The sequence below is a fragment of the Alexandromys fortis genome, unplaced genomic scaffold, assembly GCF_014885135.2.
Source record: "Alexandromys fortis isolate MF-2015 unplaced genomic scaffold, M_Fortis_MF-2015_v1.1 scaffold_31, whole genome shotgun sequence".
NCBI classification, from domain to species: Eukaryota; Metazoa; Chordata; class Mammalia; order Rodentia; family Cricetidae; genus Alexandromys; species Alexandromys fortis.
In genome coordinates, this window is record NW_026067974.1 from 5809348 (window position 1) to 5835708 (window position 26361).

The 26361-nt window shown below is 39.9% G+C and overlaps 1 protein-coding gene across 1 annotated transcript; it reads right to left on the reverse strand.

Annotated features, from left to right (window-relative positions):
• Nucleotides 1-1328: 1328 nt before the first annotated feature.
• On the reverse strand, nucleotides 1329-26231 carry Utp18 (UTP18 small subunit processome component). The gene is made up of 14 exons (XM_050156761.1): nucleotides 25855-26231; nucleotides 24343-24455; nucleotides 22583-22681; nucleotides 20243-20313; nucleotides 18442-18536; nucleotides 15736-15861; nucleotides 15466-15640; nucleotides 12185-12285; nucleotides 11556-11646; nucleotides 10466-10589; nucleotides 4706-4880; nucleotides 3033-3175; nucleotides 2166-2204; nucleotides 1329-1483 (listed from the first exon to the last, which is right to left on the reverse strand). Exons 1-13 carry the CDS (start codon nucleotides 26215-26217, stop codon nucleotides 2180-2182), a joined length of 1701 nt encoding a protein of 566 aa, XP_050012718.1. The 5' UTR covers nucleotides 26218-26231; the 3' UTR covers nucleotides 1329-1483; nucleotides 2166-2179.
• Between the last annotated feature and the right edge of the window lie 130 nt (nucleotides 26232-26361).

Below are 26361 nucleotides of genomic sequence, written 5' to 3' on the forward strand. Positions count from 1 at the left end.
CAGTGAAGAGACACATCCAAGACTACACAGGCAGCACCACTGGACTTGATGGGTTTTGGTTTTAAAGAGAAAAAAAGACACTAAGGTAAGAGGGATAAATCTGGATGAGTTGAAGAGAGGTAAACTTCATCAAAATGTGTGCAAATTTCTAGTAAAAATTTTGTTTTAATAATAGATGGTTTGGCTTGGGATTAGGACAGAATTTCCAGTAACTCCCAAGAGTCCTACATATACTTCTAAGATTTTCTATAATGTATTTATATAGAACAATATTCTCAGCAGTAATTACAAAATCAAAATTATCAATCCTGAAGAACATTGAAATGCACTGTTGTACTGCAGTATCAAATACTCAGCAAAGAGTAATTATTTGGGGGAGGGAGTTGAGACTGGGTTTCTTTGTTTAACAGCCTGGCTGTTCTGGAACTCTCTTTGTAGACTAGATTGGCCTCAAACTCAGAGATCTGAGTGTCTCTGCACCCCCAGTCACCCACTACCCATCCCCGAGTCCTGAGATTAAAGTTATGTGCCCAGTTCAAGAAATAATTCTTTATGTAAAAATAATCACACATATTCATCTCTTTAATATACAAACTTGCTTTTATCCTTAGTAAGTGGTAAAACTGTATGTATACCAAATGATTGTTTTAAAATAAATTTATGATTTACTATCAGCAAATACTCGTATAATGACTCTATGTACACAGGGTTGCATAAAATTTGAGTTAAGAATTGGTGCTGGGGCCAGGTGTGGGGGCATATACCTTTAATCTCAGCTTTCAGGTGGCCAAGAGGATATCTGTGAGTTCAAGGCCAGACTGGCCCACATACAAAGTTACAGGACAGTCAGCATGACACAGAGAGACCCTGTCTCAAAATAAACAAAAAATGGGTGAAGAGGTAGTTTTAAAAGCCTTTTTGAAACCAGTACAGATCTGTGCACAGGCGAGAGAGGGGATATAAATCTATCTGCCTATATCATTTTTTATTACAGACAGATGTTCCCAATTTCTCACATTTAGTTGCTGTAGGAACTCCTTCAGCCAGTAGCCCTTAAGATACCAGTCCACTTGGGCGTGGTCACTTATACTACAAAGCACACACTTGTACTCTTTCCCAGCTGCTGGATTCAGTTTCTGTTTCTCATTCGTGCAGAGGACTGTGATCTGTGAGTCTACCCCTAAATAAATAATCCCTTATTATACTCAAGTCTGAGCTAGCGTGGGATCATTTTTTAGCATCCATCTTCATTCAGTTTTAAAGGAAATGCATCTAAGTTGTATGTGTGTGCACGCACAGAGACTGAAAAGAATCATGCACGCTTATTTTCAAACAAATTATCATACATTTATTTATTAAGGTATTGCTGCTAATTTTAAGCATGAATTCCACAAGTTATTATCCATATATTATCTCATATGATATATGAGAAATTATACTGGGAAATTTCTGGGAAGATGTACTGAGATGGGTTCAACTGGATCTGGAAAATAGAAAAAATTACACAGATAATTTATAACTGCTCATCAAAAGAAATGTGTACTATTGTTACATTTTTGAGTGGCAAGATAGTTACAATGCATTCTTTTTCTGGTTACACTGCTCAAAATTCTATCTTTTTCTCTAATTAAATCTTATCTGTAGCTTCTTCAGTACTCATAATTCTAAGAAAGCCACACAGTCAACTATGGCAAAAGATAAATCGCAAATCTCAGTGTCAGGACCACCCCAAACATACTTTTTTAAATACTGGCCAGCAAAAATCTCTTTATGCAATAGGCCAAACCACTTAATAATAGCCCATGTCAAAGAATTTTAAAGCTCACACAAACTGTAACTCTGTTCATTCTTCTCTGATACGCTTATTCTGTTTTGTAGGTTAAATGCTAGTAACTATAGTTTTGATGACAATTACTGAATGCACTATTAGAAACATGACCTCAGAAGAGGAGGCAGACCACTGTGATTGGGATTAAATTCCAATGAAGGTTCAGGTCATTTGACCAGCTCCTGATCTATTTGCACCCGACTCCCCTAAACTGAGGATATAGAGATGACCTAGGAGCAAAGAAACAGAGCTAAGTCAGTATGGTACCTCTACCAAATGACATCAGTGGTACAACCCTAAAACCCATAGTATTTATTTTAAAAGAGAATTTTCTTACTTCAAAAAAAATCTTTAGAAATCTGAGTAATGGTACAACCTGAAAAAGAAAAGAACTTTTTAATTACCACAGAACAGTTCAATCTGATTATGGGGCAGCACTCAGGTGAATGGGATGAGGGAGAATTCCAGTCATACTCAACGTGCAGATGTGCTTAGATCCCTACATACGTAACTGCTACGATGGCTCCAGACGACTGACAAGATACCTCATCAGTCACACTAAATGAAAATGTTGTCAATCCAAGTCACTAGCACAGCCAGGACAGTTTCATTCTAGAGCACAATGTGAAAAACAAGATGGCTTCTGGGGTTTAAAGAACTGTTCAGTTCTAAAAGAACCCAAATAGCTCTCAAAGAGCTACTCTTTTTAGTAAAGTCTGTACTTGATCCTAATCTGAAATGAGACTGACAAAATTACCCAAGTATATGTATATGTGTGTAAATATATATTTATATATCTCATTTTCCTTAGAAAGCAGTAGCAGTTAACCCACAGTCTACTATATACTCATTTCATTACTATCTTAAAAACCAATTTTCATTCCTATTTTCCTTCAGCCTGCAGCATTCCCTGGAGCATGCACACACTAACATTGGGTTCTGTGCAGCACACAACCAACACAATGAAAAGGACTGTCATGTCAGAAAACTCTCCCAGAAGATCCACCTGCCAACCTGTACCTTTTAGCAATGATGCAAATATATTTTGCTTGTGACTATTTTAAAGACAAGTTGGGTAAAAAAAAAAAAACCTGGATAGATAATATAACTTTTGCTATCTTTGTGGATCACACCCTTATTTATAGCTTCATTTTTCAAAAGCAGTTTATTATGTACCTGACTTCTAAACACAGATAATACCTACCTATACAACAGGGCCTTGCCTCGCTCATTCCCCAAGGCAAAGTATCCACCTCTGGGAGAAAAATCCATGGTTTGAACACGAGAAATAGCACTCTTTTTAAAAACTGGAAAGTTAGAAAATACTGTACAGGAAGGAAGATGAATCTGCAAGAGATTATAAAAATCCTTAAATTATAAAAACTAGGAACTATCTTTTCATTTCATTCTATTCTGATATAAAACACACTGACTGTGCTATACTTGGAAGCACTGTTCCATAAATGCAGCCAAGTAGTCCATAACAAGATGTGTGTGAGCCTGTGTGAGTGTAAGCAGTGTGCATGGAGGTCAAGATAATAACCTGGGGTGTCAGTGTCAGTCACTGCCTTGTACCTTCTTGCAGTCTCTTACCCACAGATTCTCCTGCGCCCACTTCCCATCTCACACTTAAGAGTCTGGAATGACCAACTGAGCATGAAACCACCTAATCCCTGAGCATGAAACCAAGCAATCCCCGAGCACAAAACCCAGTGTGTTCAAACTCAGGGATTGAAATCTGACCAATCCCCACCCTGAAAACTCCACTACTAAGAAGTCCTATATAAGCCCTGTGCTTATTCAGTTGGCAGCTGCCCTTTTCCACCCTGACAAAGAGGCAGCCACTCTCCTAGATTCCTCCCTCCCAATATATCTCTAGAAACAGTTTGGGTGAAGAACTTCTTTTGCCAGAGCAAAGTAGAATCATTTATGCCTAATATCTGGCTTTACTCTGGGCACCTAGAATTTAGCAAATGCTAGGCAGAGGATGTCCACATGAACCATCAACCAAACCTCTAGGTACTGAGTCTCTAATGAGTCTTATAGGTAGGAAATACTTGGTGTGGAGGTATTACATGTATCCTGTGCAACTCTATACCAGGAAGGGACTCCCAGGCTGCTCCATGCTTTAAAGACAGGTACTAGATACTGTGTCTTTCCATTAAATCATCAAACCTGAGGGTGGCCTAAGGCATTCTTAACAGAGATATTCATAATCCCTATCTAGCTATCTGAACTATAGCACCTTATGTCAACTCAACTTACGTTCAAAATCTAAGAACTGCCTCTAATCCACTGTAGGTACAGGCTTTTAGAAAATAATAAAAGGAACTATAGATAAATAAAGTGTTTTCCTTAAATATGCTCCTTAATCTATGTGCTAGACAAAAATCTCTGAAAATGAGGACCATATCTTAAGAAATGTTAACGATGGACAGCTCAGAATTTCTAATAAAACAGATCTATGCAAAATCTGGTAGGCTACTCTGCAATAATGAAACAACCAACCCCAAAAGCTCCCAACTAATAATTTCTACAAAACAGAACTGAAATGACTTAACTTTTTAGCATTTTTATTGCTGTTGTTTTTGGCTTTTTAAGACAAGATTTTCATGCATACTAGTTTTCAACTCGCGATGTAGCCAAGTATGACCTTGATTGTGGGCATGTGTCACCACCCAAGATTTGTTTTGGTGCTGGGGATTGAACTCAGGGCCTCCTGTATTCTGGGCAAGTACTCTACCAACTAAGCCCCACCTCCAGCCCAGAAATCACTCTTTAAAATATTCCAATACCACTCTCCTGTCATCATTCACTATTTCAACATGAAATTTTAAATTATCAAGATAAATGGGAGAGGGTAAATGGAGTTATTACCAATCTGATAGCTTCTTTCATTTTTCTTGAAGCCACTGCCAAGATTTCTGTAGTGGGATTGAAGGTCAAGGAAGTGACACCAGTGACCAGGTTCATTATAGCTTTTATTGGCTTCGGGTTTGTTTGTTGGAGGCAAGAATCTTGACTGTATATGTTTACCACTCCACTTTTAGAACTGCAAAAAGAAAAAGAAATAAAACAGATTTAAAACAAAGTCTTCTCAACTTAGATGAACAAAAACTGGTATTTGTGGAAACAAACTGCAAGAAACCCAAAGACTGGAGAGTTCAAGGAAAGACAAAAGATATTCTATCAGTGCAGGTTCAGTCTGGCTGAGCTCTTAACTCGGGCAGCTTTTCAATTGTAGGTCTAGCTACAAATGTGAAGAAAACACAGAATCTCCATTTTACTTTCTGATGATAAATCAAAAGTCTACTGCATGCCAGGTACTGCCTGAGTGCTTGAGATGCAAGACAAACTAAGGATCTAAGACAACCACTCTCCCACAGTTCTTACTGCCTGTTTTTGCTGTTTTGTAGTACTGGGGACTGAATCTAAGGCCTCACATACATGCTAACCAAGTGTTTCTCCAGCCCTTTTGATTTTACCCCCCTAGGATAGTGTCTTACTATGTTGCCAGGCTAGCATTGAAGTCTGGACTCTACAGTTTCAGTGACCTGAGTTTCTATCTGGGATTGCCAGCGCCAGCAGGTCTGGACATTGCCTAACATTCTAATATACGAAAGAAAACTGACATTGCCCACTGATAGCTGCTGATTTTCTTTTTACAATAAACACCACCATTCCCTTCTGCCATTTCTAGCTCTTCTTTCTTTATTCTTTGAATGTATTTGTGGGAACTACAAAACTAGAGAACAAAGGCTTTAGTAAAACCAGTCACCTTAATTTGGCTTTCATGGGAATATTCATTAGCTCATAGCCAAAGTTTAAGGTTATCTACTCAGAGTTTACATTAATGTTTACCAACAAAGAATTATTTACACTTCTCTTAAAAGGCAAATTTTAAGGGCCTACCATTAGTCTATCACTAACAGAATCATTGATCGATGAGTACTTTAAATCAGCATGGAAGTTCATGCCTATGATTCTAGCAATCAAAAGGCTCAGATAGAAAAGCAATCATTAACTCAAGGCCACCCTGTGCTAATTTATTTGGGGGGGGGGGGACTTCAAGACAGGGCTTCTCTGTGTAACAACTCTGGCTGTACTAGAACTCGCATTTGTAGACCAGACTCAAACTCAGAAATATCCACCTGCCTCTGCCTCCTGACTGCTGGGATTAAAGGCATATGCCACCACCATCCGGCTGCTACTTAGTAAATTTAAGCCATAGTAAAACACAATGTGAGCAACTGTTGAAACAAAAAACAAAGTAAAACATAAAATAAATGCTGTCTCAATGACCAGATGTTCTAAGGCTATGTGCATTGAGAATAAGACGCATAAAGATGGAAGTGGGGGTACACATTTATAATCTCAACACTCAAGAAGCTGACACAGGAGTCAAAGCTAACCTAGTGTGGTGGTCTGAATAGGAATGGCCCCCATAGATTCATATGTTTGAAGGGTTGGCCCACAGCAAGTGGCACTATTAGGAGCTATAGCCTTATTGGAGTAGGTTTTTACTTCCTAAATTTCTAAAAACGATTACAATAATTACAAGATTGTTCCTTACTTCTTCCCCTTTCTGTCCCCCAACTTTCCCATCGGTAGCCATTACCTTTTTTATCTGTATCTCTACTTTTAGAAGCATAAGAAATCTTGTAAGCAACAAAGGAAGTTTCCTAACTAGGCGCTTCTTCAGGTAGAACAGTGTGCCCAGTTGGCAGCATATGTGGTTACAGCATTATGAGGGGGTCAGACAGTTTTGTCTCTTGTGGTTTATATTTACATCTGGTAGGGTCTGGGTCCTCACAATTAACTCACCAAACTAGATCAACCAATTCTACATTCTGCACTACTCTATCTCCTCTGGGGATATACCAAGTTTTTCCATTTATCCTTTAGTCAACATAACTTGGAAACTTAGTAGTTGGCACTGTTCATCCCTTGTCCTTACGATCATCTAGCTTAACTTCTTATGGTATTGGTACAGTTATTAGAAATGAGGGAAATGTGGATTTCTATGATTCTGCTTCATTCCCTGTTCCTAGACTGTTCCTATTAACTTCTCATATATATTTATAAATATTTCTCAAAGACTCTAGTGGTTAAAATCATTCTTTCCAAAAAGTTATACAAATATGCAACATTAAACTTCATAACCTACTGTGACCCAGTCAGGCCAGCAGTGTGAAATCAAGGAGCTCATACCCAGAATGATGCAACGAACTATCCACAAGTTTTTGCCAAGTGGGTCAGAGTCTCCAGGGCCTTGCCACAAGGAGAGTCATTCATGCTATTCTCGGGTCTTGTTCCCCAAAGAACTCACATGGCTCCTACCATAGAACCAGTATCAAGATAAATCAGATGCTCAAAGTGTGTGACAAGAATTTTAAAAAGGGCACAATGATCCAACGTTTCAAAGCGCCTCTGTTGCAGTTTCCTGGGTTCTAGAACATCTTCAAGGCTGCTGCAGCCTGAGATAAACAAGGCACCAAAAAAAATTCCCCAGTCAGGACTTGACCAGGAAATGCTATAGGATAACCCTTCTGTATGCTGTGAATATATGTTACTCTCTCTGGTTGATAATAAAAAGCTGCTTTTGCCTATAGCAAGGCAGAACGTAGCTAGGCAGGAAAGCCAAACTGAATACAGGGAAAAGGGTAGACTCAAGAGAACTGCCCAAGAAACAAGATGCCAACATTCTGGTAAAAGCCACAGCCACATGGCAATACTCAAACTAATATAAATGGGTTAATTTGAATGTAAGAGCTACTTAATAAGCCTGAACTACCTATACATTCTAAAATTAATATTAAGCCTCTGAGTGATTATTTAGAAGCTGCTTCAGGAAGAGGGCGAGCCAGAGAAACCAATCACAAATATAATAGTGCATGGCTGCAGTCTCAGCTACCCAGGATAGGAAGATAACATGAGCCTGAGACCAGCCTGAGCAAACAAAGAGAGCCCAAAAAGTCAACTGTGGGAGCATACATCTATCCCAAATCTCAAGAACAAGAGACAGGAGGCTCTCAAGCTTGAAGCCAGCCTGCATCAGACAGTAAGAACCTGTCTCTTTAAAAAAGCTAAGATACAACCAGACCCACCCTAGCTACATACATCATACAGACCCTCAAACAAATAAACACAAATACCAAAGATTTAACTCTACCAAGTCCTCTCATTCCCAGTTCTTTCAGTCACCTTTCTCTGCTGTCCCCAAGGCTGATTCCAATTTATCTCTAGTATCTCACATATCCTACTCCTATAGATACCAACTACCCCCTCCAAACAACCTTTGTATTCATTATAAGCTAATCATGACTAAGGTCAACAAATCACCTGATAGAAAACTAAGTAGAGAGCTGAAACAAATGAAACTTGGTGATGTACACCTGCAATACCAACACTCAGGTGGTGGAAGCAAGAGGATCAAGAATTGAAGGTCAACCTCAACTAGCAAGTATAAGACTAACCTGGGATACCTGAGATCTTATCTCAAATCACCCTTTAATCCCAGCACTTGGAAGGCAGAGGTAGGTAGATCTCTGTGAGTTCAAGGCAACCTGGTCTACAGAGTGAGTTCCAGGACAGCCAGGGTTACACAGAGAAATCCTATCTCGAAAAACCAAAACCAAAACAACAACAAAAATCCTTTAGATCTGCTTTGTTTCCACCTCACAAATGCTGAGATTACAGGTATATGCCATATCACACCAGTTTCCAAAGTTATTCAGATGACAATGGAAAGTAAAAGGTCTCTCTTTACAATATCCTTAGCTATTCTATCACAGCAAAGTTGTAAACAGAAAGCATGCTCTTTATGAAAACAAGAACTAAACTGAGTTGACAGATACTAATAGGAGTTCTGAGATCAAAGGAATCAAATGCCACAGCAGAGACCAGAGAAGGTAACAGGCAGTCATGATTCTAGCTTCTCCATGCTCTACCCTGAGTCTACAACACCACCTATCAGGTGATAGCAGGAATTCTAACAAGGGTTAAATTTTTTCTTAACAGATTTAACTATAATATAGAAATGATCTCTGGTCAACAATATGAGAATTCAATTACATCGAACAGCAATAAAAATGAGTTTAAATTTCTAGTATTAGTTTTTTTTTTTTTCCTCAGACCCTTCAAAGGGGACTAATAAAAAGTGAAATAGAGAGAGACAAGGACCACAAAAATCCTAACTGCTCTGACTTCACCAATTTGAAACCAGGTCATTTTTGTACACTTAACCTTGCCTGACAGAGGAAGAGCCGTTCTACTTAAAATTACTTGTATCAGACACTGTCTTAATGATCTGCTAATCAGGAACTGTTTCTAAATGTGTATTACTTTGGTAAAGCTTATCTTGTGCTGAAATGCATCTCTCTACAGGTATGGCAAGTGCTGACAGGCAACAAAGGAAAGGCAGCCTTCATAAGACAATCAGACTAAGAACTGCCTGTCAGTACCCTAACCACCTAAGGAACACAGTTGCTCCAGTGTCTCCAGCTCAGTTCTACTGTCTTTCCAGCCCCAAACTTGCTGGGGACATTTATAAGCAGTTTCCAATGTTAATGCTGAAGTATAACACATTTCTGGACAGCGAGGCCCCTTAACTACCTACCTCAAGGAATACCTAGCTGTAATTTCCTTACAGCTTAATTGTATTTGGTCTAAGGTCAAACAGACATCTTGAACTAACAAAATTACAGATGCAAAGAAGATCTTAGATTAGAACAACCACTAACTATGCAATTCCTCCTCCTTCCACCTACATATTTAAGATCAGGTAGGGAGATAAACATCATCATTTCCCAAATATAAGCCATTTTTCTACTAATAGCCCAGTAACATGTTTTGTGAAATATTAAGTGCCTACTGCAACAGTCTAAGTAAGAATGACCCCCCCACACACAAGTTCATATATTTGAATGCTTAGTCATCAAGGACTAAGTACACTACTTGAAAAGGATTAGAAAGTGTTGCTTTGTACTCGAGGCCTTCTTGGAGGAAGTGGGTCACTGGGGGGTGACCCTTTTGACTTCAAAAGCCCAAGCCTGGTCCAATGTGTCTACCTTCCTGCTGCTGCCTGTGGATCCAGATGTAGAACTCTCAGCTGTTACTCCAGCACCGTGTTTGCCCGCATGCCACCATGATAATGGACTAAATTTCTGAAACTATAAGCAAGCCCCAATTTTATACTTTCTTTTTATGAGTTGCTGTAGTCACGGTCTCTTCACAGCAAAAGAATGGTGGCTAAGACACCTACCATACTAACAAATTATATTTCCAAGTAATATCCTTTTGACTATACACCTAGCTACAGGACTTAAGAGATTTAAGACTAAAGTTGAATTACTGTTATCTCCTCATCAATGGCAAGAAGCTAAATACACTAAGATAGAAATCTGACCATGGTCTAATGAGTATTCTAAACTCGGGAAAATATACAATGATTTAAGGTAGTCTAGTTTCTTCTTTGCTAAAAAGCTGACAAACTACCATTATTAATAATTAATGATGCATCAAAACAATTTTACAAATCAAAACGCTCAGGTGGGTTTACTGATTTCATATTTCTAAGATGTCAGTAAAGCCATGTACCATCTAGAGTATTTAACTGCTAAACATTTTCTCACTCACCCACAAGCCACATACTGCCCATTCTTTGACACAGCAATGCTTAATCCATATAAACTGCCTTCATCAAGGAATCTGTTAATGCACTTCCTCGAATTCACATCCCACACATAAACTTCTCCATTCTCTGAAAGTAAAAGAAAAATTCAGCTAATCTTCCTTTAAAAAGCAAGCAGACTTAGCACTTTTAGCCACTTGTTAATAGCACAAGGAGCACTCTTTACAGAAAACTAAAAGCATTTCAAATATATACAAAAGTTCAGTCATTCAAAAACAAAAGTATACCCTTAGGTTTAAAGTAAAAAGAAAAAAAAATCACATATTTGAGTTGAACTTTAAGTAAAAGGTGCTATATTTCACTAAAGTAAGTTACTGGAGCAAATACATGAAAAGGAAAAAAATATCAACAAGCATAAGGGTACCTAGAATATAAGGCCAGACAATGTAGATAAGCCAACTTTTAATGATGATGGTGGAGAGTAAATGAGCCGATCCACACCACAAAAAGTTTATAATTTAACTAAGAAGTTATACGCAGTTTGTTTCAAGTCATTTACAAATTATGGATATTAAGGAAACCAATGAGCACATATTAAGGCAAGATAAAAGATACTACAGAGACCACAATTTTTTCCAAGATGCAAATAGCCATCTAATTTCCAAAACTGATCAATCCTTTTTCTTGTTCCTACAGCATCTTCTCATCCTACTGTACCTATAATATCATCTCATTAACCTCAAAGATGACTCCTCACTCCCTCTCATCCTTTCCTTTTCTGTAGATAATGTTCCAGAGTTTGCCCTTCTTCATATAATCTTATGCTCCCAAAGAGAATTCTGTGAAACTCTTAACTATCTCCTTGAAAACTGTCCCACACTGGAGTATGGGTAACTGGAGCAAACATATTAACACTGCACATCAGACTGTTAACCTTTCGCTGTTATTAGTTCATAACCAGCCTGGCAAAGTCAGAAAATAAGTATTAAATATACCTATATATCTGATTTTCTTAATAAAACAGTAAGAAAAAAACAAAGCAGGTTTTGGTATTTTTTTAAATAAAATCTGAAACATAAATATACCCAAACTTACCAGAAGAAGTATATATCTTCTTACTATCAGAAGAGAACGTGGATGCTGCAATTCTTCCATTAATCTTCATGCTACCAACCAACTCTTTGGTCTAAGAGTAATTATTTACTAGATGTTAGAAGACTTATCTATCTTCCAGGAGGTATATGACTCTAACTTTTGTTTATTAATTTTAATCTTATGTGTATAGTTCTTTTGTCTGCATAGATGTCTGTGCACAGTTGTGCCTGTTGCCCACAGAAGCCAGAAGAGGACAACGAATCCTCTGGAATTAGAGTTACAGATGGTTGCAAACCAACATGTGGTTGCTGGGAACGGAACTCAGGACCTCTGGAAGAGCAGCCAATGCTCTTAACCCTGAGCCATCACTCCATCCCTGACTCTACTTTTCTCATTGTCAAAGTTTTCCCCCAACTTCCCAAAACTCCCAATATATCCTAGTGCAAGCCTTTGATCCTATTACTCTGGAGACACAGATAAGTGGAGTTGGAGGCCAGCCAGCGCTATATAGCAAAACCTTGTCTCAAACAAAAAAATAACAAAACGAAAAGAACATGCTGAGTTCAAGACTATCCTTAAACCTAACCTTAATACCTAATGGAAGAATAAGAAGCAACTAAATGTTTCACCTTCATTGACAGCAAATGAGAAAACCCAGCAATGCCACTTATGAGCAGGAACGATCCATCTGGAGAGACTTCAAATCGCTTCACTATTTTCTCTTTCATACCTAAAAAAAGAGATGAAAAAATAGATTAAATGACTTTTAAGAAGTCTACCCAAATAAACCTGATTGCATATAACAACAAAAAGAACCCAAACATTCTTTTCAAAATGGTTGGCAAACTTTATGTTGGTTAGTTAGCATTCAACAGTTCAGGTCTCTAAACAGTTAACAAACCAACTCATCATAAATGTAAGCAGTAATACCCTAAAAGGACGACTGCAGTTTGCTACACAGCTCATTGATGGAAAGGAAACCCACTGCCATTAGAAATGGCCAAACTATCTGGTTGCCACCTATGATGAATGGGAAAATAATCTTTAATTTTGTACTTGAAAAGCACAAGTTCCTTACTTTCAAGTGTCTTTAACAATTGATTAGGTCCTCATGGTGTAATTGAGAGTCTCCTAACCCATTTAAAAAGGACATATCCTTTCATATTGATCATACCAGAATGCTAAGAGCCAAGTTTTTCATTATAAGGTGATCTAACAGAAAGGACACATAAAAATGGTATAAATGGCTGACTAAAGCGGGGAGATGACCAGGAGGAAGGAGCAGAACAGACTTCCCACTATCATTCATTTGTAGATATGGGGGGGAGGGGGGGGTGTTCAAGTCCAGGATAGCCTTTATCTCAGTAAGTAGCCAAGAATGACTCTGATATGACTGACCCTCAAGTGCAGAAATTATAGGCACGGATCACCACACCAAGCTATAGCCTGGATTTCTAGCTATACCACGCAAACATAATGCCTAGACAAAAAAAAAAAAAAAAAATTGATTCAAGCAGCTAAAGTACAACTACTGATTAGAACAAAAAGATTTTTTAAATTTTTTAATGTAGTAAAAAGCTTTTACACACAAGAAAGTGCTGGTTGAGGCTCCTTTGGACCACTTCTAACTGATTATGTGATAAGCCCTGAGAGGTTAATGGAAAATAAAATCGGAATCAATTCTGTTTTCATTTTCCAAACAAGCATTTATGACAAGAGTCTACATACAAAAGCTTAGATATCCTAATAAGAAATTTCCCACCTTTCTAAACTATTCTAAATTTCTTGAGCTTATTGAATTAGTATTTTCAAAGGGCTGGGGATATAACTCAGTGGTAAAGTGCCTACCTGGCAGAATCAAAGTGATGGGTTAAATCCTCAGCATAGCAAATCAATTTGTCAAGTATGGTACAGCTGTTTCCTTTTGCTTTCTCCTTCTATCCTTAGTCAGAAAGACAGAACTCAGGCAATCAGACTGGGGAAGCAAGGAGCACCTTTACCTGCTAAGCAATCTCATAGGGCCTGCTTTGTTTCTTTCTGTTTTTATTTTTAATGTGTATAAGAGTTTTACCTACATGTATGTTTGTGCACCATGTGTGTGGAGTGCCCTTACAGGCCAGGAAAGGGAGCTGGAACTGGGCTTACAGATGGTTTTGAGCTGTGGATACTAGAAACTTTCAATTTCAAAATAGTTTTCTGTTTCAATATAAGTTGGTTTAGGCTTTTCAACAAAGAGCATCCACTGACTAGGAAATGCACCTGAGGCAGAAACAGATTCAGTTTTACAAAATCTAAACCACAACTTAAAAAGACTCCTCCCTGCTGGGACTTCACAAAGAACCAACTTGGAAAGGAAAAGTAAAGGTGTCAGGAAACAAGACAGAACCGACTCGAAACACTGAACATAAACATAAATATCTCTGGTTTGTGTGTAGTCACTGCCACCCATTAACAGGAATACAGACACACAAAAAGAACAATAGCAAGACTGCCACTGACCTATATACTATGCCAACACTTTGGCCCAAGATGTATGTTAACCCAGCCAACATCATTACAATGGCTTTGGTTTCCCAAAGAAATCATGAAAGTCTCACCTAGCATGAGCAGGAGAATACAGAGAAAAAAATAAGAGGGTAGGTAAATAAATCACCTGATGAAAACAATCAACTTTGGTTTTGCCTAGTTTGTTCTTTAAAATGCTTTACATAAGTACTTCTCAAAGTGTTTTGTATCAAGTATAAATCACCACTTAAAATAAACATTAGAATTAAAGTATCTGATGGCCTATCTATCAGAGAAGTGAAACAACTTATCCAAGGAAGTAGAAGCCAAGTCTTCTATATCCCCAGCTAATGTTCCTTCTACCACCTCACATACTAACATTAAAACCAAGTATTGGGGTCAGGATGGAGTGAAGAGATGATGACTCACCAGCTAAGGGCACTGGCTGATCTTCCAAAGGACCCAGCTTCAGTTCCCAGCACCCATATGGCGGCTCATAACCATCTGTAACTCCAGTTTCAGGGAATCAGACACCCTATTCTAGCATCTGCAGCTACCAGGCTATACATGTGGTGTGCAGAGAAGAAAATGTCAATAAACATAAAGAAAGAAGGGAAGAATGAGTGGATTTAATTTTAAATAAACAGGAGGGGCTAGAGAGTTTGTTCAGCAGTTAAGAGCACTTGTTCTTGCAGAAGATCCAAGTTCAATTCCCAGCACCTAGTGGAGAAGTACAACCATCTATATGACTCCAGTTCCAGGGAATCCAACATCTTCTGACCTCTGCGGGAACCAGGTATGTAAAAAGTGCAAGACATATAGGCAGGCAAAACTCACATATGTATAAAACAAAAACAATCTTAAAAAATGTTTAAATAAAGTATCGGGGTCTAGGGTTTAGCCCAACAATAAAATCCTAGCCTATAAGCAAAAAAGCCTAGGTTTGGCCTCCAACACACAAAAAATATAAATAACAAAGAAAGAAAGAAAAACCAATTAACAAGGACAAATAGAGCCAAGCAATAGCATCTGTGGTCTAGAAGAAATGTATACGTATAAATTATGAACCTATTCTAAGTGCTTAAAGAGTCAGTTCACTAGCTTCATTCAAGTTTATTTCCTCAACACAAGACAATTATAAAATACTATTAACTGAACAAACTCTTACTTTTAAAAATACTGTGAACAGTGTGATGGCATGCTGGGTGTGTTGGTACATGCTTTAATCCCAGGACTTGGGAGGCAGAGGAAAGATGAATCTGTGAATCTGAGGGCAATCAGGGAGAGAGACCCTGTGTGTGCACACATCTGGGATTAAAAGTAGTAGTTATAAATACTGGTAAATACAGGCTGAAAGAAGGTGTAAAATAAGGATGATCAATGCTGTGTTCAATAGAAATCTTACCTCTCACTTGATGTACAGGAACTAACTTTCCAGCTAGCATATCATAGACATAAAGAACCTTGCTGTGCACACTTGTGGCTAAAAGCTCTTCTCCATTAGCACTGAAACAAGCCTTAAAGATTGGAAACTTTTCCAAATAGATGCTCTGGATTTTCGGGTTTGTTTTGCCATCTACCTATAAGAAAGTACAAATGTCTTCTTTATTTCCACAGACCCTGTATTCTGGTACTGAACACTTTCCACTACAAAACTTAACTTAGAAATTCATACCTGAAATAACGAGATAGCATTATCTACCCCGGAGACCATCACCACCTGTGCGCCGGGATGGAACTGCACTGATGAGATCCGAGCAGTGGTAGGCCGCTCAGCATTGGCAGGACGGCAGTTCTTCATCTGTGGAAATACAATGTTGGAATTTTATCAAGTCAACTGGGTTAGCATTGTTTTTAGTAAAGGTTCTCAACTTGTGAGTCATGACCCTTTTGGGGCAAACCACTCTGATGGGGTTGCATACCAGATATCCTGCGTATCGGGTATTTACGTTACAATTCATAACAGTAGCAAAATTACAGTTATGAAGTATCAAGAAAATAATTTTAAGGTGGAGGTCACCACAACACAAGTAACTGAATTAAGGGGTCACAGCTTTAGGAAGGTTGAGACCCAATTTTATAGAAAGAAGGAAAAAACCTTGTTTATAATGCAGAACCAAGGAGTGCTCAGGACCATGGGTCTGGTACCTGTTAGCGAGTCAACTTTACTACACAAGAAATCATCTGCACCATCTCTGAAGTGAAAGATTAAGCCACTTAGGTCCTTTTGTTAAGCTCTGAACATGAAATGTCCTCCACGGGCTCATGCATTGAAGACTAAATCCAAAGCAGTTAGTGGGGTAATTTTGAAAGGGGCTGGAAACTTTGGAGGAGAGGCCTAACTTCAGAGAAGGTCACTGGGGGAATGTCCCTGAGAATATGCTATTCCCTGACCTCCTAGGCCTCCTCTCTTCTGCTTCCTGGGCACTGGGAGGTAACCAACTTAACTCCTCTATGCCTTGAACATGACAAACATGCCAGCAGACCATGGACTCAAGTCCTGAGAGTCAAACATGGTGATGCACACCTTTGATTCCAGCAGAAGCAAGTGGATCACTGAGTTTGAGGCCAGCCTGGTTTAGAGAGGTAACATTAGAACAGCCAGGGCTATACAGGGCAACACTATTGGGGGGGGAGGGGGAGAACAAGGAAAAAATAAGTCTGAAACTGAATCGAAGTAAATCTTTCTTCTTTATAAGATGTTCTGTCATATATTCTGTCCTAGCACTCAAGAGTCTGATACACCTTTCTACAAGTGAAGTCTAAACTTACTAGGCATTTTTTGAGTACTAGTATGTAGTAGTGTCCCAAAGATGTATCAATTTTGGTTTAGAGACTGGCACTTAAAAGAGAAATTTTACTTAAAATGCCTGTTTTGATATAAGTGCAACAGGCTCTATGTTACTGTCTAGACAGTCTACAATCCATAATGACTATCTTCCCCTTATGACACAGGTGGCTAGTTTAAAATGATGGTGATCTACTACATCACTTGAACTATTCTAGCTGTTGCTTTTATTTTTATAGGTGCATACACACACACACACAAACACATTAAAATTTCAATTAGGAACAAAGTAAGCATTGCCTGTGTTCAGAATCACTAAAATTAAACTTTGTTATTTTTTTATGCAGCTTCATACATTTCTCATTTTTATTTATTGTTATTGTGTATGTAAATCATGTGTGAACACAGGCATGTGTACCTCAGTACAAGTATGGAGGTCAGAGACACAGAAGTGTCTTTACAGTAGAAGTGCTTCAACTTCAAGGAGCAGAACAGCAGGGAGGGAAGACAGGCATCAGTCTTGTCTAACTGTAACTCACCATACTACTACTTATCATTGCCCCATCTTCAGAAACACAATTTTATAGAAAGGAAAATATGTATTAAACAGGTCTGCTGTATTTGACAGCTACTTAGCTGAAGCACTGTGCTGGGGAAGCACTTGGTTACTACAATTAATGAATCAGACATGGTGCAAGTAACAAAGCAATGGAGGTGTCTTTCCAAAGTACAATTTGGGAAGAAACAAGAACACAGTTGGCCACTAGCAGTGCCTAAGGAAGGAAGGCACAGACAAAAAAAAGGAAGGTACAGGGTTTAAAGGCAACAAAGAATCCTGTAAGTTTAAGAAACACAAAGGCATGGGTGGGCCTGAATAACAAGATAAAGGAGGTCTGTCTGAGATGAAGCTAATGCTGTGGGTATAAGAAAAAAAACACAAAGGACACTGGAGACTATGGTAAGAAACACAAGAGAGTTTAAAAAGCAAGTAAAAGTGATATGACCAGAATCTGTTTTTAAAAGCTCCCTCTAGGGGCTGAGGAAATGGCTCAGTGGTTAAGAATACACAGTACTCCTGCAGACGATTCAAGTTCAAATCTAAGATCCAGCACCCATATCAAACAGCTCATAGCCACCTATAACTCCAGCTCCAATGATAGAATGCCCTCTTCTGGTGGGACTCCTTAGGTACCTACTCTCCCATGTACATACCTCAACATATACAGGTAAGTAAATGAAAGCTCCCTCTAGTATTACTATGTCAAGAATAGTTCACAGGGTGAGGTACACTGGATGTGGAGAGCACAGTCATGTTACCACTGAAGCAGGCTGATTGAGATGAAATCAACATGAGATTACTGCCAATGGAAATGAAAAGAAACAAACAGGATCCCTAGAAGAACTTAAGTAGGACATACTTAAGGAGTGCTCCATCATTTCTGCAAAAGAAAAATCTAGCAAATATTTATTAAAGCAAAATGACAATCAAACACTAGCCACACATACAAGCAGCATCTCTATGTGCACAACTTAGGAAGCAGGATGGATTTCACAGGTCAGTAACTGGATAGGTCCAATCTCAACAACTCTCACCTTCAAAATTCCTCTTGGAAGAGAAGTGGATGTGGATATGAAATTCCCAGTCCTTTGCAACAAATCATCTTCATCCTCTTCACTTTCACTTTCATCTAAGTTAAATAAATAAACCCACAAGGCTAATCTTTAGAATCAAGCAGAAGGCCATTTCCTAACCCAAACTTCTCTATTTCCAAATCTAACTCCCACACTAGCTTTACAACTTCAACTTCTTTTTAAGCTGGAAATGGTAAATTCGAAACACAATAAAAGAAAAAAGATGACACAGCACTTTATATATATAGTTAAAATTAAAGCTTGACTGGGAAGAAAATTTACACACAGATGGTTAGTAAGACGAAAGGAGATCAATAAAATAAATAAAGCCAGCGTTTCACTTAACAAGGGTGACTCACAATTATAGCAAAATTAGCAACAGGGTAAACAGATATATAGCATAACATTACACATGAAGAGGAAAGATCAATGCCAGTCAACTGTGTATAAGCATCTCAATGAAGAATAACAGAATGGTCAAGTGAGTAAAGGCACTTGCCATCAAGCCTAACAACAGTTTGACACGCAGGCACCACTGGTGAAAAGAAAGAACTGGCTGCCTCCAGCCATCTGAGTTCAGGGCCAGCATAAGCTACATGAGACTCTGTCCCCAATAAAATAAAACAAAACAAAAAACCATATGGAAATTCTAGAACTAAAAAACAAAGTAATTAAAATTTAGCCTCTGAACGAATGTTTTTAACAGTGTCCCAACATTAACTGACAGATCCAAAAACATCCAGACTATAATACAGGAAAAATACAAATGGCCTGAGTCTTTAAATCCCAGTACTCCAGAGGCGGAGGCAATATCTCTATAAGCTCAAGGCCAGCTTGCAACTATACAGCTCACTCAAGAGTTACCGACAAAATCCTGTCTGAAGCATGCATGAGTATCATGTTTCATTTCCAGATAAAAAGATATTAAGAACTTCCTAAATAAGTATGAGGCTATATAACTGGTAATAACCATGCACACAAATCATATCTTGACGAAGCCACCTGTACTTACAATATCTAAACTCAGAAGGTCTAAAGTAGAAAATATTTAGTAATACAAGCTAATCTTAAAACTTGCAGTTTTTTATGTTATCATCTGGACTTGATCTGACATCTGCTCCACTGATAGGCATCCCATTTCTGTTAAACAGCTAGATTAGTTACAGGTGTCTTCAGAAGGGGCTCTGAACCAGTATTACTCATTTTCCTTAATCCTATGTCATAAAATACAGTCCTATAAAGACAGAAACAATCCATTCACCCTTTATCTTCCTCACAGGAGGTAAGACACCAAGGCTGACTACCCTGGTCTGAAAGGCTTAGATCAGAGATGCTCTGGAACAGACTCAGAGTACCTGCACGTACGTGATAAGGTGACTCAAAAATGACCCAATGCTAAACATGAACCTTATTTGTTTTATACCTTTTATATGTTGCCTGAAGATCATTTTAATGATACTTCTGGTAACTGGGAGCATGAAACAGTTTCATAGTGTAGAATTTCTCTTTCCTGGCTTCAAAAAGCCAGTGCTCAGAAGTTTCAGATTCTAAAACATTCCAAGTATCAGACTAGGGACACTCAACCCAATTAAATAAGTCTTTGCTTATCAAAAACAGTCTTCCCTCAGAGAATGTCAGACTGGAAAGTCAACAAAAACAAGGGAAGTTTATTTAAAACACTACATTTTAAAAAGTCTGGAGAAATGCCAATAAAAACTAAGCAAAGAAAGAGACATACTAGCTTACAGACATCAACACTCACCATCTGAAGATTTTCTCCGCTTGTGCCCAGGCTCTGCCCAATCAGGTACTCCTCCCATGGCATGCTGGAATCTGAGAGAAAAAACAAAAATGTTGTGATAACTCTGCTCATTGTTCAGACTCTGTATAGATCTGGGCACCCATTAGAGTACATACAGAATCTGTTCCAAAATTAGGATATTTATTCACACAGAATGGGCCCAAGCTCTCAGTTTGGAAACCCAGAAACCTCTGCCCACCAAAAACCAACACTGGATACGGTGTACCTCAATGTATATTTGTTAACTTTACACCAAAGTATATGAATATCCTGTTTGCTCGTATCGTTCATCCTAAATTTTTACAACTATGTAGTTTATTTTTGGTTATAAACCAATGCCAGAATAGAGAAACATGAAGAATATGTCCAAAAAGAATATGTCTGAAAATAACTAGAATTTCATCAGTCTCATTCAGGCCCAATGATACAGGCCTATAATCATAAATGCATGGGAGGCTAGGGGAAGAGGATATTAAGTTTGAAGCCTGCCAGCACAACAGAAAGAATTCAAACAAGGGGCCGTCTTGGTCAATGCAGGAAGATCCTGTATCAAAATAAAGGGGAAGGAGAGAGCAGGAATACAGCAGTATAGCACTTATCTACCAAGCCCTCAAGTTTCAATCCCTACAACTTCTATAAAACACTAAGAAGATCCCAGAGAACCTAGGCAACAAAGAGGACCCTAAAAGAAACATACATGGATCTAATCTACATGGGAAATAAAAAAAGACAAGATCTCCTGATTAAACGTGGAGCATGGGGATCATGAGTGAGGGTAGAAGGGAGGGGAGAGGAAAGGAGGGTAGCAGAGAAAAATATATAACTCAATAATAGCAATACAAATAAATAAATACATACATAAATGAATAAATAGGGCGGGCATGGTGGCACACATTAATCCCAAGTACATTAAGTACTTGGGAGGCTGAGAGGCCATCCTAGTCTACATAGCAAGCTCCAAGATAGCCAGGATCACACAGAAAGACCCTGTCACACAAAGACAAAATTTAAAATGAATAAAAAGCATCATATTTCAAATTTAATTATTAAATTTCTAATATGCACGGGGCCTTGAGCTCAATTCTCCAGTACCACACAAAAACAGGTGTAGTGCCACATACATGCAATCCCATCAATTGGAAAACAGAGGCAGAAGAATCAACATTCAAGATCATCTTCAGCTATATAGTGAGTCTGAGACCAGTCTGGGCTGTAAGGGCCTGGGGTGGGCAATCATTTGGGCTCGCTATCAGAAGTAATAGTACTCACCACCAAGCCTAATGACATAAATGCAATCCCTGGAACCCATATGGAGGAAGGAGAGAACTGACTCAGAAACCTATCTGCTGACCTCTCACACACAGTAAGAATTATTTTTTAGGGTTGGAGAGATGGCTCAGTGGTCAAGAGCACTGCATGCTTTTCCAAAGGTCCTGAGTTCAATTTCCAGCAACCACATGGTGGCTCACAACCATCTGTAATGAGATCTGGTGCCCTTTTCTGGCCTGCAGGCATACATGCAGACAGAATACTGAGAATACTGTAGGCATAATAAATATTTAAAAAAAAATTATTATTTTAAATAAAAAAAAGTAGTGAAACCAGTATCATGTTAAAAAAAAAAGGAATAAGTATGCTTGTTTAGATTATTAGTCAAGAGTACTTAGTATTGACTGGCCAGCTGCTAGTTTCTTTGACTTGACACTACACACGCAGGAAAATCTTAATCTGTGGTGACTGATCACACTGAGGAATCCAGGTGGTTAGTGTAGAATTATCCATATCTAACTCTCAGACAGATCCTGAAAATACAAATACTCAAATAAAGCTAACTAGGGTAAAAGGTCCTTTTGTTGGTTTTTTTTTAATTGAACCCAATGATAATGGATACTTATGTTTTTGTAATTTTTCATATTCCAGAGAAAGGCAAGCATAGTAGTGCTTACCAGTAACTCCAGTACAGTAGGCAAGGGCAGGAGAAGCTCGTCTTGAGGTTAGATGAGGTTACACAATGAGAGCCCTGTCTTGGGGAAAAGGGTTTTGATAGAGTTGACTTACATACAAATGAATGATCCAGTAATACTTACTATATTTAAGTGGTAGTATTTCAAGATATTGGGGTTTTTCCCACTTCAAATTATCTTTGTTGTATTCCCTGCCAAAAATACTTACACAAAGTCACCAAGCAAGTAATGACTACCTATTCATGGTACAGATGTGACTATCCGAAAAGCTGTTCTAAAGAGAAACAAATGTCTGATAATACACCTCTTGATAAATCACAGGAAAAGGGATACTTACTCCTCTTTAAGTCTCTTTTGAAGCTTAGCTTTTGAGAGCTTACTTTCGCTGGCATTTTTCATAATATCTTTCCGAAACCGATTGTTCACCATGTCAACTCTACGAAGCACAGAACAAGTATATTGTTAATGATTTGCAAAGAACCATAATAAAATGATGATGCCTTTAGTATTCTGAAGAAACATTTACTAAACAGTGAAGTTAGACTGCAAGACGTGTGTTTCAAATATACCTCCATTTGGTGTGTTGTCCATTCTTCCTCCTGAGTCTCTCATATGCTATGGAGAGCTAATATTTAAGTAAACTCATCCTGAATTATCTAGATACACTTCGGATCACTCTCCAAAATATCCCAGGCAACTCAAATGCACTAAGAGCAAACCATCAAATACTGCCTGTACTTTATAGGCAGACAACAGTCTTTCTAATAAAAGACCTTTTACTGTTAAAAAGCAAAAATAAAATTTGAAGACTCAAAGACTGAACTATCTGAAAATTGAAAATCTCTGTGCATAAGAAAGATGAAAGAAAACACACTGTAAGTATGACTTGGAGGCTCAAGAGGAAGGAATAACGCTCAACAGCAAAGTATATGCTCAGCATGCACAGACCCTGGCTTCAACCTCTAGCAAATAAAAGTTTAAAATTCTTAGTATGTAAGAAATCTGAGACACTAAGATCTCTAAAAAACAAAAATAATAAAGAACATATATAATACACGTAACTATATCAATTTCCCTCAACACAATTTCAGTAGGGTTATTTTCCTACCATCAAACTAAGAAAGTGTGCAAAACAACACTCACTGATTAAAATAAAACAAACAAAAAGACCCTGAAATCCACACTTTACATGAGGAAGATGATCCTTTATGCAATCTGGCAGTATTTACCAATAACCTTAAAATACATGTAGTTTCTGCTCAAAGAGTACTACTACCCTCAAAAAATCTTTAAGAAATTAATTAGAAACACAAAAGTTTTTTTCATGAAGATTTTTATGTCAGCATTCTTACAATGAAAAATAGAAAATTTATTTGGCCAATAAATTTTTATTTGACTCATACAAAGGACAACACAGCCACTTAAAGCTGTCTATAAAGGCCGGGCAGTGGTGGCGCACGCCTATAATCCCAGCACTTGAGAGGCAGAGGCAGGCGGATCTCTGTGAGTTCGAGGCCAGCCTGGGCTACAAGAGCTAGTTCCAGGACAGGAACCAAAAGCTACGGAGAAACCCTGTCTCGAAAAAAAAAAAAGGCTGTCTATAAAGGTCTTTTTCAAAGGTGAGGTGCCATGCTTCAAATAGCACTTGAGATAGTAAAAAGTAAAACTACTAAACTGAGTAGGCAGTATGCGCTCATAACAGTGTGCTAGCTTTACGTGAAGTCTTCACTGAGTTTCAGGCACCAAGCTAAAAATTCTATATGCATAATTTAATCCAAATGGCCTTCTGCTTCAGTCACTATTCTGACACTCATTTTACAAATGAAAAGTAGATTCCAAACTTGTCCGTGGTAGTCCGGAACCATCCCATCCCATCCCGAAGGCAAACTAAGCTCTAACTCCACTGACTATCTGGCACACAGAACATCTAACAGCACCTTTCTCTCAGATGCAGAATTACCAACCACCTTTTTCCTGTGCTTCCAAATGTTCTTTCGTTCTTCATATAATCAAACTTTTCAAGACAGTGCTTTGTAAAAATCTACAAGTTAACTCTTAAAGTGCCCAGAGAGGTTTTGAAAGAAATGGGTAACTTACATTTCCTCATCTTCATCATCTTCATCCACCCAAACTGGCTTCTTCTGAGTCGGAAGATTATCTTTTGCTTCATCTTCCACTTCAGAGTCACCCGCGCTTCCTTGCCGCTGACCCTATGAAGACACACCATCTTCAAGTCACTGCAACTTTCGTACAGGGTGTTGGCAGACACCCACACCTTAGACTTAAGACGGCTTGTAGAATGTCTGCTCTCCTGGTCTGCTGATCAAATAATGCGATGGAAAAGGACCATAGCACACGCTGAAGAAAAAGGCAGGAAGGGAGATCGGAACCACCAGGGGGGCGAGACAGGATGGTACAGCCACAGAGAGACAAGCGCACTGGAAGGAAAAGACCACAATAGACCAGGGAAAAAGGTAAGTAAGTGGACAGGGAAAGAATAAACATCTCAACTCCAACTGTGGCAGAACCCAGGGCCATCTGGAACCCATCTCTCCCATCCTAAGGAGGATCTCCTGTTCTGTGTGCTCGGTCTCAACCTCCTCAGAACTGCATACCACACTCAACCCTAACCTAGCCCCCCCCTGAGCTGAGCTCATTCCAGCGTCCAAGGAGTCAACCACAGTATCCACCTGCGCTAAAATCCACCAAGGACTCCTTTCTGATACAGGCCGGTCGCACAACTCAGGAGGTAACTATTCTCCATCCTCCCAAAGGAGCCTGCTACATCCTCCCACTGAAGTTCCCACACAAAAGCTCAGATTAATTCAACAAATGCTGACACTGAGGCATTTTGCCACCCTATCTAAAAAACACCTCTACATAAATTTAACTCCCTTTCCCAAATGTTTTAGTTTTCCTCTCCACCAACATACTTTAACTTTACTACTGGGCTCCCTCATCTTGTTTTCCTATACACAAGCTTGTTTTCTTATACCCAAGCTATAAGACAGCAGGGGTTTTGGTTGGAGTTCTCCATTGCTGTATCTCCCTCCAGTGCCTAGAATACCTTAGGCGACGGGCCAAGTATAGAACATTAGTGATGACAGCACAAAATTTATCAATCACGAAGGATTTGTAATTTCTACGAAGAGTAAGCATCCAAGCTTTTGGGAGGTGTGCATCACACGAGGAAACTATTAAAACGCAGCTTTACGCCTTCTACCCACGTATTGGCTCCATCCACGAAACGGAATCGCGACAGGTGATCCACCGGCCACCCATGCGGTTCCAGCAGACGGTATTAGACCGCGAAGCTCCCGACTCACGCGTGCAGGCGGCCTTCTCGCAGACCAAGCCAGCGGTTGGAGCGCCTGCTGGCTACGGAGCGCCGCGGCCCCTTTGGGGCGGAGAAAGGCGGCGTCTCCGCCCTCGCCAGCCCGCGGCCCAACGCCGGAGGCGCCGCGGTGCCCCTCGGCGCCCGCGGTCGCCGGTCCCTCCCACCTGGGCGCCCGCCGCCGCAGGTCCCCCAGGCTCCGCCCCCGGGGCCTCTCCTCCCGCCGCGCGCCCGGCCCGGAGAGTGTGCCCGCTCACCGAGCGGGCCTCCCTCACCCGCGAGCTCCGCAGCCGCCGCAGCAGCGCGTCCTCGTCGTCCTCGACGTCGCCGAAGACCAGCTGCTCCAGACACCGCTCGGCGGCCGGCTTGTCGTCCTCGAGCACCAGGCGGTTCCGCTGCCGAAGCCGGCTCTCCTCCACCGCCGCAGTGACCGCTCTAGGGGCCGCCCGCTGCCCGGCCTGCGGTGCCCGTTGGGATGAACGGGCGGCCTTTCGGGGCGTGCCGCCGCTCCCGGGTCGGGCTTGCTTCCCCGGCATCGTGCCGGCTCTCCGCTCTGCTTTCGTCCGGCTCCGGCGTTCCGGCGGCATCCCCAGGGCTGAGGAGAAACGCAGACGTTCACGTGGAGCACCACTGCGCATGTGCCAGGGCGTCTAGCTCACCGCCGCGGCCCAGCCCCAGGGAGCCGGAAGGAGCCTGCGCCGCCTCGAGCCACGTGACCGCCACTCACGCGCTACGTCACTCGCACTCAGCCCGGCAGCCCCTCCCCGTGTGGGAGTTCCTCT

What these genes read in the sequence shown, in the direction of transcription:
- Utp18 (XM_050156761.1), bottom strand. Translation starts at nt 26,217, where the DNA reads ATGCGCAGTGGTGCTCCACGTGAACGTCTGCGTTTCTCCTCAGCCCTG. An exon ending in GGCGGCTGCGGAGCTCGCGG is followed by an intron (nt 24,456 to 25,854) that starts GTGAGGGAGGCC and finishes GTGTCTTCATAG; the next exon opens with GGTCAGCGGCAAGGAAGCGC. An exon ending in GCGGAGAAAATCTTCAGATG is followed by an intron (nt 18,537 to 20,242) that starts GTGAGTGTTGAT and finishes TATTTAACTTAG; the next exon opens with ATGAAAGTGAAAGTGAAGAG.